The sequence below is a fragment of the Salmo salar genome, chromosome ssa11 (assembly GCF_905237065.1).
Source record: "Salmo salar chromosome ssa11, Ssal_v3.1, whole genome shotgun sequence".
Taxonomy (NCBI): Eukaryota; Metazoa; Chordata; class Actinopteri; order Salmoniformes; family Salmonidae; genus Salmo; species Salmo salar.
The window spans coordinates 21,136,788-21,149,270 of record NC_059452.1 but is presented as its reverse complement, the minus strand read 5'-3'; the positions used below and the strand labels follow the sequence as shown (position 1 = coordinate 21,149,270).

The 12,483-nt window shown below is 45.0% G+C and overlaps 1 protein-coding gene across 5 annotated transcripts; it reads right to left on the bottom strand.

The window, feature by feature from the left end:
• Positions 1–4,907: 4,907 nt before the first annotated feature.
• On the bottom strand, positions 4,908–11,275 carry cmtr2 (cap methyltransferase 2). 5 transcript variants are annotated; one of them, XM_014126990.2, is made up of 3 exons: positions 11,204–11,275; positions 7,421–8,685; positions 4,908–7,123 (listed from the first exon to the last, which is right to left on the bottom strand). In XM_014126990.2, the coding sequence occupies exons 1-3, from the start codon at positions 11,253–11,255 to the stop codon at positions 6,053–6,055; spliced, it is 2,388 nt and encodes a 795-aa protein (XP_013982465.2). In that variant the 5' UTR covers positions 11,256–11,275; the 3' UTR covers positions 4,908–6,052. The 5 variants fall into 5 exon arrangements, with proteins under 5 accessions (XP_013982465.2, XP_013982466.2, XP_013982468.2 ...); XM_014126991.2 differs by lacking the exon at positions 11,204–11,275 and adding an exon at positions 11,128–11,187; XM_014126993.2 differs by lacking the exon at positions 11,204–11,275 and adding an exon at positions 9,991–10,213.
• Positions 11,276–12,483: the final 1,208 nt, after the last annotated feature.

Below are 12,483 nucleotides of genomic sequence, written 5' to 3'. Positions count from 1 at the left end.
AAGCGCACTAATGGCCATACTGTAATGCATGAGAGAGGCTTCATGGCATTAGTTTACACTTTACAGTGACAGGAAGAGAAAAGCCACATAGTGGCCCCGACCCACACACTCTCACTCTGAGCTGGGCTGGGGCCTATACAATCACAACCCTTACTGCAAGGGGAGTGTAAGGCCTCCACTTACCAAGAGAAATGGAAATACAATCCAGCCATAAAACAACACAATGAACACACACAACACAGGTTGGGGAAAGGAAGATGTGGAATTTACAGACACATCATCAAAGCTGCACATTCATCCATTTATCACACACTGACACTGAGTTATGACAGTAAATTGTCATGTGAGAAGGAGGAGCGAGACTGCAATAAAACTGAGAGGGGTGTTTGCGTCAGTTTCTCCAGCTCACAGCACAGAAATCATAAATACAGAAGACTGACCTCAGACCAGTCCCACCAGTACCATTCCTCATCTAATCATATACACAAACACTGAAGCATCTCCATTATGTTGATGGGTGAGAGCTTAAGAGGGATGATTGCAGTAGACTATTAGAGTGTCAGACTATGCAGGCTCCACTAGGTTGTTAAGAGTGTTTGAATTTCATTCCCTAAATATTTGGCTCTGTTCCCAAATACAACCAGGACAGAAGTTCACCTAAGGCACTGTGTGTGTTATGGGACTGCTCTGTGTACCAGCATGCTTGCATGCACATACACAGTCACACATATACACACACAGTTGCACATGCACACTTTCAAGTGCACACACACTCTCTCTCTCTCTCTAGCTCTGTCTCACAAACACACACACACACACACACACACACACACAGACAACTCGTCACATCAGCACAGATTAGGGGAGAAATGTTAATTAAATCAGTAAACGCTTAATTCAAATCTTTAGGAAACACAAACACACACAGGCCTCATTTGTTCCATACGGCAAATGAAAGACAGAATGTAAATACATGAAGAAAGACAGCATTGATGAAGAACACTTTAAAGAGACAAAGGCATAGACCATCTGGAGTCAGCAATACATAGACATTCTAGCATGATGTACATATATATTCAGTCCATAAAACCAGCCGTTTAACTGGGGGGCAGAATTCAATATTTTCAAGTAACGACAAAGATGGATATTCCAATCCAGACTAGGTGTCAGTGGTTCATTTGTTGTTGTTTGTTGATGGAAAACACCTGCCATCCAGAGAGATTTGTGACCCCTCCATATCCTCACACCCCTTCCCCTTCTCATCTGATTGGCCAGCCTTTGATTTGGCTGTAGACCCCCCCTCTTCCAAGCACCCCCTTTATGTTTATTACCATAGCAACTTTATGAGGCTGGACAAGACTCCTTCGTTAATCAATGACATGACAGGGGAACCTACTCCTCATTTACCCAACAAGCTCCTCTTGGTTAATCACATACCGTAAGGCACCTCATTAAGGACTAAAGCCTCCCTTGAGCATCAGCTTTTTAATTACTGCTGTTTGTGGCCTGACCTGATTACCAGTCTTTGCCATTGATGATTTCTATTATTTTTTATTCTATTCTATATTTATTCCTATTTGCATGTTTATTGTAGAGCGAACAGTACAGGAGCCCAGCTCCTCTCACAGCTGCTCTCACAGTTCTCTTTCAGAAGGCTCTGCCTGTAACAAGCATCTGGGGAGAACAACTGTGTCTCACAAACCTCTCCACGCACCTCCCTTTCTTTAAACTCTCTCTCTCCCTCTCTTCCTGCATCTCCCCTACTTTCATCATCCTTCATTTTCCTCTGTCTCTGTACTCCCTCTCTCTTTCCTGTCTTCGCTCCCTTCCTATGACTCTTCACTCTCTCTCTCTTTCGACCTGCTTCCTTTAAATCTATTCTATCTCTTAACTGAGCAAGTGTAGGAATAAGGAGGGTGACTGCCTCTCTGTCCTGTTGTTGTGTTGCTGCAACAGAAAACAGCTTTTCACTGTGCTTCTAGCGGCCCTTCTGTTTTCACTGTGTATTTATATCAAGTCTCTGCATCCCAATGTGTCTCAGTGTGATAGTTTGTCTCAGGGCATACCAGCCACAGAACAGAGCTGTCATCCCCACACTCCATCATTCCCAAAATGCAGAACTTCACCAATCCATCATTTCCAAACAGAAACACACTCTGACACATGTTTCATTCCAAAAACCCAAACACGCTGATACTGTTATCATTCGAAAACCCTGACACTGTAAACCATTTATGTCTGACACACTGTCACTATGACATGTCAATGTCAGTCTGCTATTATAGCCAGGGTTGGAGACATCCCACAGAAAGTAAATACCCCCTTTCACACAATGGCTGACATCGACACACAAGTATAACCTGGGCGGCAGACGTGGGGCATGGTGGACAACATCACTGGGGCGTAGGGTGGGATTTTCAGTGTAATTTCCCAAACAAGCCCCTACATCTTCAACGCAACACGTTCCCCCCATAATTATTAATTATTATAAGAGGACGGCCTTTCCAGTCCATTCACTTCACCTTTGGCCTTTCTCTCTGGTGTTAAGTGATTACATCGCTAAACTATATTTGGATTCACTCCTGGATGGATGGAGGGACATATGGAAGGAGAAGCTTTCCACAGATTTTGATGTAGCTGGAATCATGCCACCAGTGTAGACCATCCATCCACTGAAGAGGGGGCAGGGGAAGGGGTTCATCCATTCAGTGTGTAAGAGGCAGGGTTCATAGAGAACATCCAGTGTGTGTGTGTGTGTACGTGTGTGTGTGTGTGTTTCAAGTTTAGCGTTATATTAGTCGTATGTACAGGATGCACATTGTATACACCGTTCAACAAAATGCTTCCTTGCAGGTTCCTTCTCGACAATGCAACAAAGATAAGAATACGAACATAAAGTAAATGACTGAGGAGAATAGAATAACCTTTTTAGCAGAAGTATAATACAGTAAGGCACAATTTATAGTCCAATATGTACACATGTACGTATCAGGGAAGGGGGGATTGGGGGGCAAGTTTTTAAATTGTGCATTATTAACAATAGTAATTAAGAGTCTGGTAGTAGCAGTTGTATCATGAACGAGCAGTGTGTGTGTGTGTGTGTGTGTGTGTGTGTGTGTGTGTGTGTGTGTGTGTTTGTACAGATTGGGATTGGACAGAGCAGTGACAGAGGAACAAATTGGGAGCACTGAAAAGGGATTACATTTACAGTAAATGTCACCCAATCACCTGAATTTCTACCACTCTCACCAACTTAAGCCTATCATAACTCATTGTCATCTATCTCGCTTATCCACACACACTCTCTATTTCACTCTCTGTGACGTAAATTCATCTATAGTATATTACACAGACAGAAGTTAATCAGTAATCTCACACTGTCACACAGACATAATGTAATCAAATGGACATTGCTTTTCCATGTTCAGTTGATGCCTTTGAAACTCTCCAAGGTATTGTTAGCATGTATGTACACGTTTGTGTGATTCAAACTGTGATTTATTCAGCAAAGGCAATGTGTGGGTAATGAGCTTACACCAGGTCAGTGCTTAAAGTGTGAGAATGTGTGTGTGTGACCCTGTAGAACACTAGCCATCCATCATAGGGTTCACCATTTAGCCTCATCCACACAGCAAGATTCTGATAAACAAGACATAGAAAAAGACAAACACTATTCTCTGTTCTGCTGTTGCCTCAACACTCTCTCACCCGCACACACATTCTGATCTGAATGAACCTGCAGAGGGGTGGCTTGTTACCTTCTCCTTTTCTCCTTTTCTGTTCATCCAGACATCTGCTCAGTCCTTCATTAGTAGTCTCTGGCGTGTGTATTTTGCCAGGGGAGATGCTAGTTGTTCAGATATTACATAAAGCTTCCGACTCGGCTACTCTCCCCCCCTCCAAACCCCATCTCTACCCTCACTCACAAATGGTGAGTGGATTTGGTTAATCGAAGCAAAAGCAGGGATTCTACTCGGAATCATTCAATGGTTCCATTAAAACAATTCATTAGATCGCACTACACTCATTGAAGCCCTCCACTCCACAGCTATGGAAATCAACAGAGATGAATTGGTAGTGGAGTAGTGGGGGAGGAGGGGGCTGAGAAAGAGGAACAGAGTGTGAGAGAGATAGAGGAAGAATGTGAAAATGACAAACTGTGTTCAACAGCAGCCACAGGGATTAGAAGAAGAGGTCAGCAGCGAAACAATGAGATGTCTAAAAATGCAATCTGAATCTATTCCTTTTGAGCTGACAGGAACCCCTTGGCTGTTGAGGCATTTTAAGCCTCACTGTCATCTTCTCTATTACCCTGTCCTTCAGTTGTTTCCCTCCTGACTGCTGCCTAATTAACACACACAGGAAAAGTATTAATCAGAAAATTAGGGAATGGCTGGTCTTCAGATGATACACTGATACAGCTTCTCAAACACTCCCTTTCTCCAAATGGCCTACTGTGATACAAAGATTTGATCATCACTTAATCTTATACCTCATCTACCTATAACATGTACTGACAGTACATTGTACTGCATAAAGAAGGCTCAGGGCTGTAGCTCTGAAGTTTCCTTTGTGCTTTTGGATGGTTTTATAAAAACAAATTTAGAGCACAACAAAGAGAAAGAAGAATCCTCTCCCAGGATCTTTATTTACCCTGATTTCAGCAGCTTGTGTTTATTACAGAGCACCCTTGGGGGTTCTCACTCGCTTTGGTAAACCTTAAACCCTCTTCCTGAAGTGGAGGCTCTTGCTGAAGTAGACACCAGGATTGTCCTGACAGTTTCTGCTAATGAAGACTTTTCTTGGTTTTCACAAATGGCTGTGTTCCAGACTCTTGTGAATATCCTGAAAATAAATAAACTCTCCTCTGTTTCTGTTCACTAAAGTAAGGCAAAACAAGGTAAGAATTCAGTGAAGTCAATATTTTTTTTATTAAAGGAATACAACCTGCACCCCAAAAAAAATGACTTCAAATATTCAACAGCACATAAATATAAAAAAATAGTTTTTTCAAAGGCAAACAAAACCTATACAAAAGTATATATAAAACACATTGTGGACACATTGGCTTGCACAGCACGTTCCCAAAACACATTTCGGTCCAACCATTTTCTTCAATAAAGTATCTGACCACATAGGCTACCTGTTCTAGTGGATGCATCATTCCAAAGAAAACGTAAAAATGCAGACAAGACTGACATGAGACGCATTTCAAGGCCAGCTGTGCTGTGGACATTATCAGATCCTACATAATCAGGTATTCATTTGCATTTTAACACCAGGTGTAAATGGGGTTTAAGTATAGATGCCGTAGAGGCAAGACTACATTTTCTTCAAACCCCTGCAGAGTGAAACAGTGCATGCACTGCTAGCCTTCACAGCAGTCACCAGGTAAAAAAAACAGTCACACAATCTACTGTATTTAGTCACTTCTGGTTAGACAGTGTCAGGAAAATGACACAAAAAAGGCTTTTTAACTCCTAACAAAATGCATGATAATATTTTTATTTTAATAGTGAAACTAATATGAAGTATTTTTTACTTCAAATAACTTGAATTAGCAGTACATGAGTTATTGTGCTGTCCTAAAAATACATTAGATCAGAGACCCAGGGAAATGTGACCAAATGTTGTCCTAATTCAAAACAGATTAACTGTTGATATTTACAATCATAAAAAAAAATAAGTCAGTTAGGTCTTCAATGTCTGATCATCACAGCACCAATCATATGATATCAAATAGATTTACTTCACCGAATTGCTTGCCTCTAATTTTCATGAAAACAAGGACCAACTGTGCCCTTATTAAATATTGAAAGTTGCAAGGTCCAAAAACAACCCCATCCCACTTCTGTGATACAGATCTGAAGGGACCAGATGGGATTAAGTTAAGGGGGAGCTTCCACCATATTGCTTCCACCCATCCAATTCCTTCACATTTGTCAACACTGATGGGGTAGGGGCTAGAGAAATTAGCTAGTCAGTGCTTGTTTTTGGGCCAGGCTATGGTACAATCCACCTGAGACACTCAGAGCCCCTCTGTTGACCCCAGCTAAGCCTGCATGAGCAGGTGCAGCAGTTGACGGGCGATGGCTGAGTTCATGGTCCACAGGAACTCTGTCAGCTCTCCTTTGAGCAGCTCCTCCATGGGAACAAACTGCAGTACCTGTCTCTGGCCTCCAGGAGGCAGACTGTCAGTGTCCTCCTCCCTCCTGGCCAGGCAGCCCATACGCTCCTGCAGGTCACCAAGGTAGGGAAGGAGTCGAGCAGCAGCCTCTGGACAGAACCCCACACATACCAGCACCGCCCCCGCAGCACCTGGAGGAGAAGGACACCTGAAGGTGACAGAGCGGAAGGACAGGTGGAGGCAAAGGACGGTTGCCGCGGTTACACGGGTAAAGGCGGAGAGGATGGGCAGGAGGAGGGCGTCGCCGGGTCCCATGCGGCGCAGGGAGATCAGGACGCAGTCCAGCAGGTCTCTCTGATACTGCGGCTCCCCGTCATGCAGAGTGGTGTGGGCCATAGGTGGTAACGAGGGCTCCGAACAGAACTCCAGCACCAACCCCCCAGCCTGCTCCTCACAATCCCCCCAACACGATGCTCTGCCAAAGACTAGGCAGTTTCTGTTTCCCTTGCCATTGCAGGGAGTGATGTCACATTGGGCTGCCACCTCTGAGAGGATGGAGGTGGTACCAACCATTGGGCAAGAGCTACAGGGAGGGACCAGAGTCCAGGCAGCTGACCTGCCCATGCCTGAGCCTAGGGTAGCCTGCTCCAAGGCTTCATTGAGGTGGTTCAACAGACCCCCATCACAGAATGGTGAATTCCTGACTACAGTGAGGACCGCCCCCACCATCACAAACCAGGTGTCCATATGGCATTCTGCCAGTGGCCCTGCCAGCACACAGCCTGTCCCTGTGCCCTCGGGGCCGTGCCCTTCCACACAGGCAGCGTAGCGGCCCTTACCAACACGCTCCTTCCAGCCCAGGGCCTGCAGCTCAATCCGCTGGTTAAAGGAGCCCATCTGATTCTTCTGGCTCAGGGGCCTCCGACTCGTTACGCTGCAACACGATAGGGCCACTGTGTTACGAGACAACCAGCGGGCCCGCGGCAGAAAACTCACCTACACACAGGAATAGGAAGAACAGCTCAAGCATGTGGCTTGAAAATTTTTATGCAGAACTTTGTATTAAACAAGTCACTGATACTAAATGACAGATCCACCAAAAATAAATTCAGGAGGTGGCCATCGGTCACTGAATATCTCATATTATACTCATTAAGAATTATTCTTAAATTGTAGATAATTATTATCCTAGCACTTTATAATGTCTAACTAATGGTCAAAGGGCATCAGCAAACTTTTATCGAGCTATAGGCTTCGCCATCTACTTTAACTTTGCACATTTGCCACTCTTACCTGGAAGCGCTGCAGGTACTCCTGAGCAGTGCAGTCCCTGATGTTTTCCAGTCGTTGCCTCTGCTTCTCATTCAGGCCCTCAAACAATCTCAGGTTTTCCCTAATCGTCCCTGTCTGTAGGGCATGGAAGTAGGAGCACGCCTGCTCATGTTGCGCCATGAACGACTGTGGGAGGAGCTTGCTGGGGAATAGGGCTTCACGTGTAGCCAGGTCCGGCCCGAAGTGACGGATCAGCTTGGACAGCAGGGGCCTCACAGCCTCCCTACCATCGTAGTGAAGACAGACGACGTACACCTCAGAGTTCCCTGCTTTGCTGGTTGCCGGTTTGAAGACGCTGACGGAGCGGAAGCAGCAGTTTAACAGGTAGAGCAGGCAGACGGAGGAGTGCTCGTACAGAGTGAACATCTTCAGTACAAACGAGCCGCCTGGGCCCAGAAGGAAGAGTGCGGCCGCAGCCTCGCAGTAGTGCAGCGATGACACCAGGGCCTCCTGCTCATCGGGGTTCCCCTGGCAGTCAAAGCTCCCGTCCGCCGTCACCACGTCAATACGACGCATGTTACCCACAAAGGTCTGCAGCTCCAACAGGTGCTTCTGGCTCATGATGTCTCCTGTGTTGTCCGAGCCAAAGAACCACCAGGGCAGAGTGTTGGCGATGAGGCGGTCGTCCGTGATGGTGGTGCCCCCTCCGTTGGCCTCGTGATAGGGGTTGAGTGTGTTGGCTGCCCAACTCCAGTCACAGTAGTGCGTGTGCTTGCTGGTTTTGAGATAGTGGTTCAGAGCGGCGATGAAGGCCCCTGGAGCCTCACACAGGTGAACAGTGTTCAGCTCCCCGCTCTGCAACGCCTCCTCTGGCAGAAGGTTGAAGGTGCCCAGGATCTCATAGAACTTGCACCAGGCCTGAGTGCAGATTTCGGCATTGGCGGCAGCTCGCACAGTAGCAATGACCTTCCCGGCACGGTTGGTGGAATTGGTATGCTGGTGCCAGACTTCCAGATCCTTATCGCTAAGTTGGTTCTTCACCTCATTTAGTGACGTCTTCAGGGTCTGCAGGAGGACGTGGTCCTGGGCCGGGTGTCTCAGTGCGTCACTGGGGTCAGGGATACACCACTCCCCATTGGCCGGTTTGACGTATGTCCTGACTTTATTGAAGAGTTCTCTGACCTCTGCAACTACTTCCGGGTCAAAGGCTTCCACGTCAGTGGGCTGCTGCCTGCCAGCTTTCCTCCTCGCTCCCCGGCCCCAACTCATCCTCTCCATCAGACGCCCTGCAGCAGCAAAAAAAACACAACCGATGTGATTTGATGACATCCACAACGCTATACAATGCATGCATGCCCTGCATAATGTAGATTATATCAAGAAACTATTTTATTTACACTCATATTTGTTGACTTTTTAGTTTATATGCATTATTGCCTGGTCCCAGCTCTGCGTAGCTACTGCTGTCACTCTATATATGCATGGGCAGTGGTTGATTACTGATTTATATGTACACTAGACTAATGGCTGGTACCATAACGATTTCTACCACGGTATGGGCTCGGAGTCTGAACACACTAATAAAATAGGCCTAACTGAATAAACCTTTCTAAACACATAACCAAGCCTGCAATCATTCTTAATGTCCAGCTACATTGTTGCTAACATGATTTAACTATGATGGAATAGTAGGCTTTGCCTTATGTTAAATTGACATTTGGCAGTGTACATTAATCATTTTTTGCATCGCAAGCAACAGGGTGTGTTTGTAAATTCAATCTGGAGTGACAGAGTGTGCCCTGGGCGTTTGTAAATTCAGAGCGTTTCACTCTTGTAGCGTTCAGAGCGCAAGCGCACACTGGACGCTCCGGCCAAAGAAGAGTAGGGTTGATCCGAGCGTTCTGACCTCACAACCGCAGTCAATCACCCAAACGAACTGGCTAACGTTGGCTAGCTACTTCCAGACACAAATGAGAGAACACCTCACTCTGACCATTACTCACCCTAGCAGAGCAGGTTAGGCTGTTTTCATGTTATTCAGAGCTTTGGTGACTAAATGGGGTGCTGGAAACAAGTTAATCACGTTTTTTTGCCGTTTACTGATTCCGGCCATATTCAACGGGTGTTGAGCGTTCGTAACTTCATAACGGTATTCTGCGCTCTTGCATACTCAGACGAGAGTGCTCTGAAATCGGAGTAGATAGAGCTAATGTAGGAACGCACCCACAGCAAGCAGGCAGGACAACCTCCTACTAAATAAAGCTAGCTAAACGTTAGGCATTTCATACAACGTGCCTAAAGGCGAAACAAGTAAGCGAAATCATTTATTTCCGTCTATAATACATATTTATGGGATACATAACTTAACTAGATGTTTAAATGGCCACACATCACACGGGCCAGGACATGATTCTGTGAGTTGCTAACAGCATTTGTCCCCCTCTCCTTGCAAGTGCAGCGGCTTCGTCTGTGTTAAGCAAGAAACTACGGGGTCGACTTTTAGGCCTAAACTCATTTCGTTAGCCAACAAAGCTAGTTTCTCTAGTGTTAAGGAACATATCCTAATGAATAACATGAACTAGCTACTATACCTTGCTTGTTTACTGTACAAACACTTCCATAATAGGCACACGTTCACAACGCTTACGGTCGTTAAGTTACAAAAGTTAAGTTTCCCGCCGGTCATAATGCTAACTTAAAAAGGTTCCTACCTAGCTAATGCTAGGTCAGCTAACACCCTCTTTGGCTCAGCACAGCTAGCTTCTCAGCAGACGTGCGCCCCCAGAAAAAATAGACTTCTTCGGTGAGATTTAATGGCGGTTGGCATCCAATATGTTGCATTACCGCCCCCAACTGAACTATAGATCCATTACACTTAAAATACTAAATGGGAATAAAAACTAAACAAATATTACCCTATCAACTAACCCTATACTGATTAAAACCCATCACCTTATTCCACGACTTTAACCCTCTCTGATCCTACCCTAGGTCAACAGCCTGAGAAGATGGGACATCACTGCTCAACACACCCTGTAACTCTTCTGAAGTTAAATCTTGTATAACTAAATACTTCTCTGCAGTTGCCACTACAGCATATATTTTCTGTGATTTACTTCCCATTTCTGCAATACAGTTGATATCCATTACTATGAACGTTAAGAAGCCAACCTTACTGAAGCATAACTCACTGATTGGCCTATCCCTCTGTACTGGCACAAATCTAACACTCACTGGGATCCTCACCCTTGACCCATCCTCCTCAGCATATGACACCCTCTGCACTACTCTGCCAGGGTCCACCTCAACCTGCCTCTAGAGCCACATAGATTTCAGATCCCCAGAAACATGAGCACCCCTACAATTGACAAACAACTTTATCCACCTTAACTTCACAATCCTCTGGCACATGCCCTCCAGCACACTTCCCACATCTTGGAATCTCCCTCTTACACACTGCTGCAACATGAACATAAACGTTGCACCTGAAACAGAGCAGTGGATTCTGCACAAAAGCCCTAACCAGATAACTGATATATCCTAACATGACTTTGTCTGATAGAGACTGACAATGACTCTTTTGTTTCACCATGCTCCCCACTGGGTCTGCATCGCACCAAACGGCAGGCATCACAAACACCAGGAATGTTCAACTTCAATTACTACACCTCCACACTTAACGCTACCACAGAGAACTAAGAGCAAACAAGAAACAGATCTTAACCCACGTTGCATGACACAAAGCGCCTTCTCCCTCTGGTCATAAGTAACACAAACAAATATCACAAGTCCACTACAGGTTACCTTTAATTGAGTTAAGATTCTTCTTCTTTGGGATTGGGTTGGTGGCTCGCATCTGACTTAAGGTGAGTACACCGCCACCTACCTAAAGTTTATAACTGTGGGGATGAATGCCACAAAATCCACCTTTATAACACACGGTATATTTTGAATGGCAGCAAACATTTACGACAACCTGGAATTCTCTTCAGGTATTTAATGTTAACATCCATCGTCACCCCTGAGATGACTCCTTTCACAGGCACTCTGCTCTGAAGTTCAAAGCATGATACTTCTGTTGTATGGATTCTTTTGAGGGATACTGCAACCTTCCTCTGTTCTACAGAAACCCACTTAATCAGAATAATAGCACTTCTGGTCACTTTGATAGATTCCACTTTTCCCAGAGTATGCTTCACCATCTTCAACACCTCAAACAGGTCTCCCATGTATTTTTTTAAATTTTACCTTTATTTAACTAGGCAAGTCAGTTAAGAACAAATTATTATTTTCAATGACAGCCTAGGAACAGTGGGTTAACTGCCTTGTTCAGGGGCAGAACGACAGATTTGTACCTTGTCAGCTCAGGGATTCGAACTTGCAACCTTTCGGTTACTAATCCAACACTCTAACCACTAGGTTACGCTGCGTCCCCAGGATGCATGCATCCTTCACATACACAAATATCTATCCTCCATTCCAACTTTAGATCATTTCCTTTTTGTTTCATTCTATGACACTACTGTTGTCCATTCATCTTCACCAACTTTGCTCAACGCACTGCTCGATTCAACCCCGGCATCCACTTCCACTGTCTTCCTCCTAAACGACCACTTCCCATTTTAGGGCTCTTCTTTCCCAGTCCTAGTCATCCCCCCATTATTAAGCTATATCTAAGTTTACATTTTATCACTCTTGCTTTTCCACCAGATCCATCTGTATTTTGTGCATTTTATAACCAACCAACCTCATCCAGACAAACACCCACACAAAACCTATAGTTTTAATCCATGTTTGCAACATAACATTTTGAAAAGATTGGATGACGACGACCTTAGGCTGCCTGGTTGACAATGGGCAGTGCTTGACTTGGTCTGAAATAGGTGTCGGTACTATTTTTGGGTCCCAGTACTGTTTGTATTTAGGTGCTGGAACTTTAAGCCAATATTTAAGGTGTTGGAACTCAAGCTGTAGAACATTTGAGGTGCCAGTACAGTTCTTGTGAGCTGGGGCCCGAGTCAAGAACTGGCAATGGGGCCATTAGGGAAATCCCACACTAAATAGAACTGATCCAGAACAAATTA

Excerpts from the sequence above, each read along its gene's own strand:
- cmtr2 (XM_014126990.2), bottom strand. The coding sequence starts at position 11,255 with ATGCGAGCCACCAACCCAATCCCAAAGAAGAAGAATCTTAACTCAATT. Across the intron at positions 8,686-11,203 it reads GAATCTTAACTCAATTAAAG|GGCGTCTGATGGAGAGGATG; the intron begins GTAACCTGTAGT and ends TTGCTGCTGCAG. Across the intron at positions 7,124-7,420 it reads AGTACCTGCAGCGCTTCCAG|GTGAGTTTTCTGCCGCGGGC; the intron begins GTAAGAGTGGCA and ends TCCTGTGTGTAG.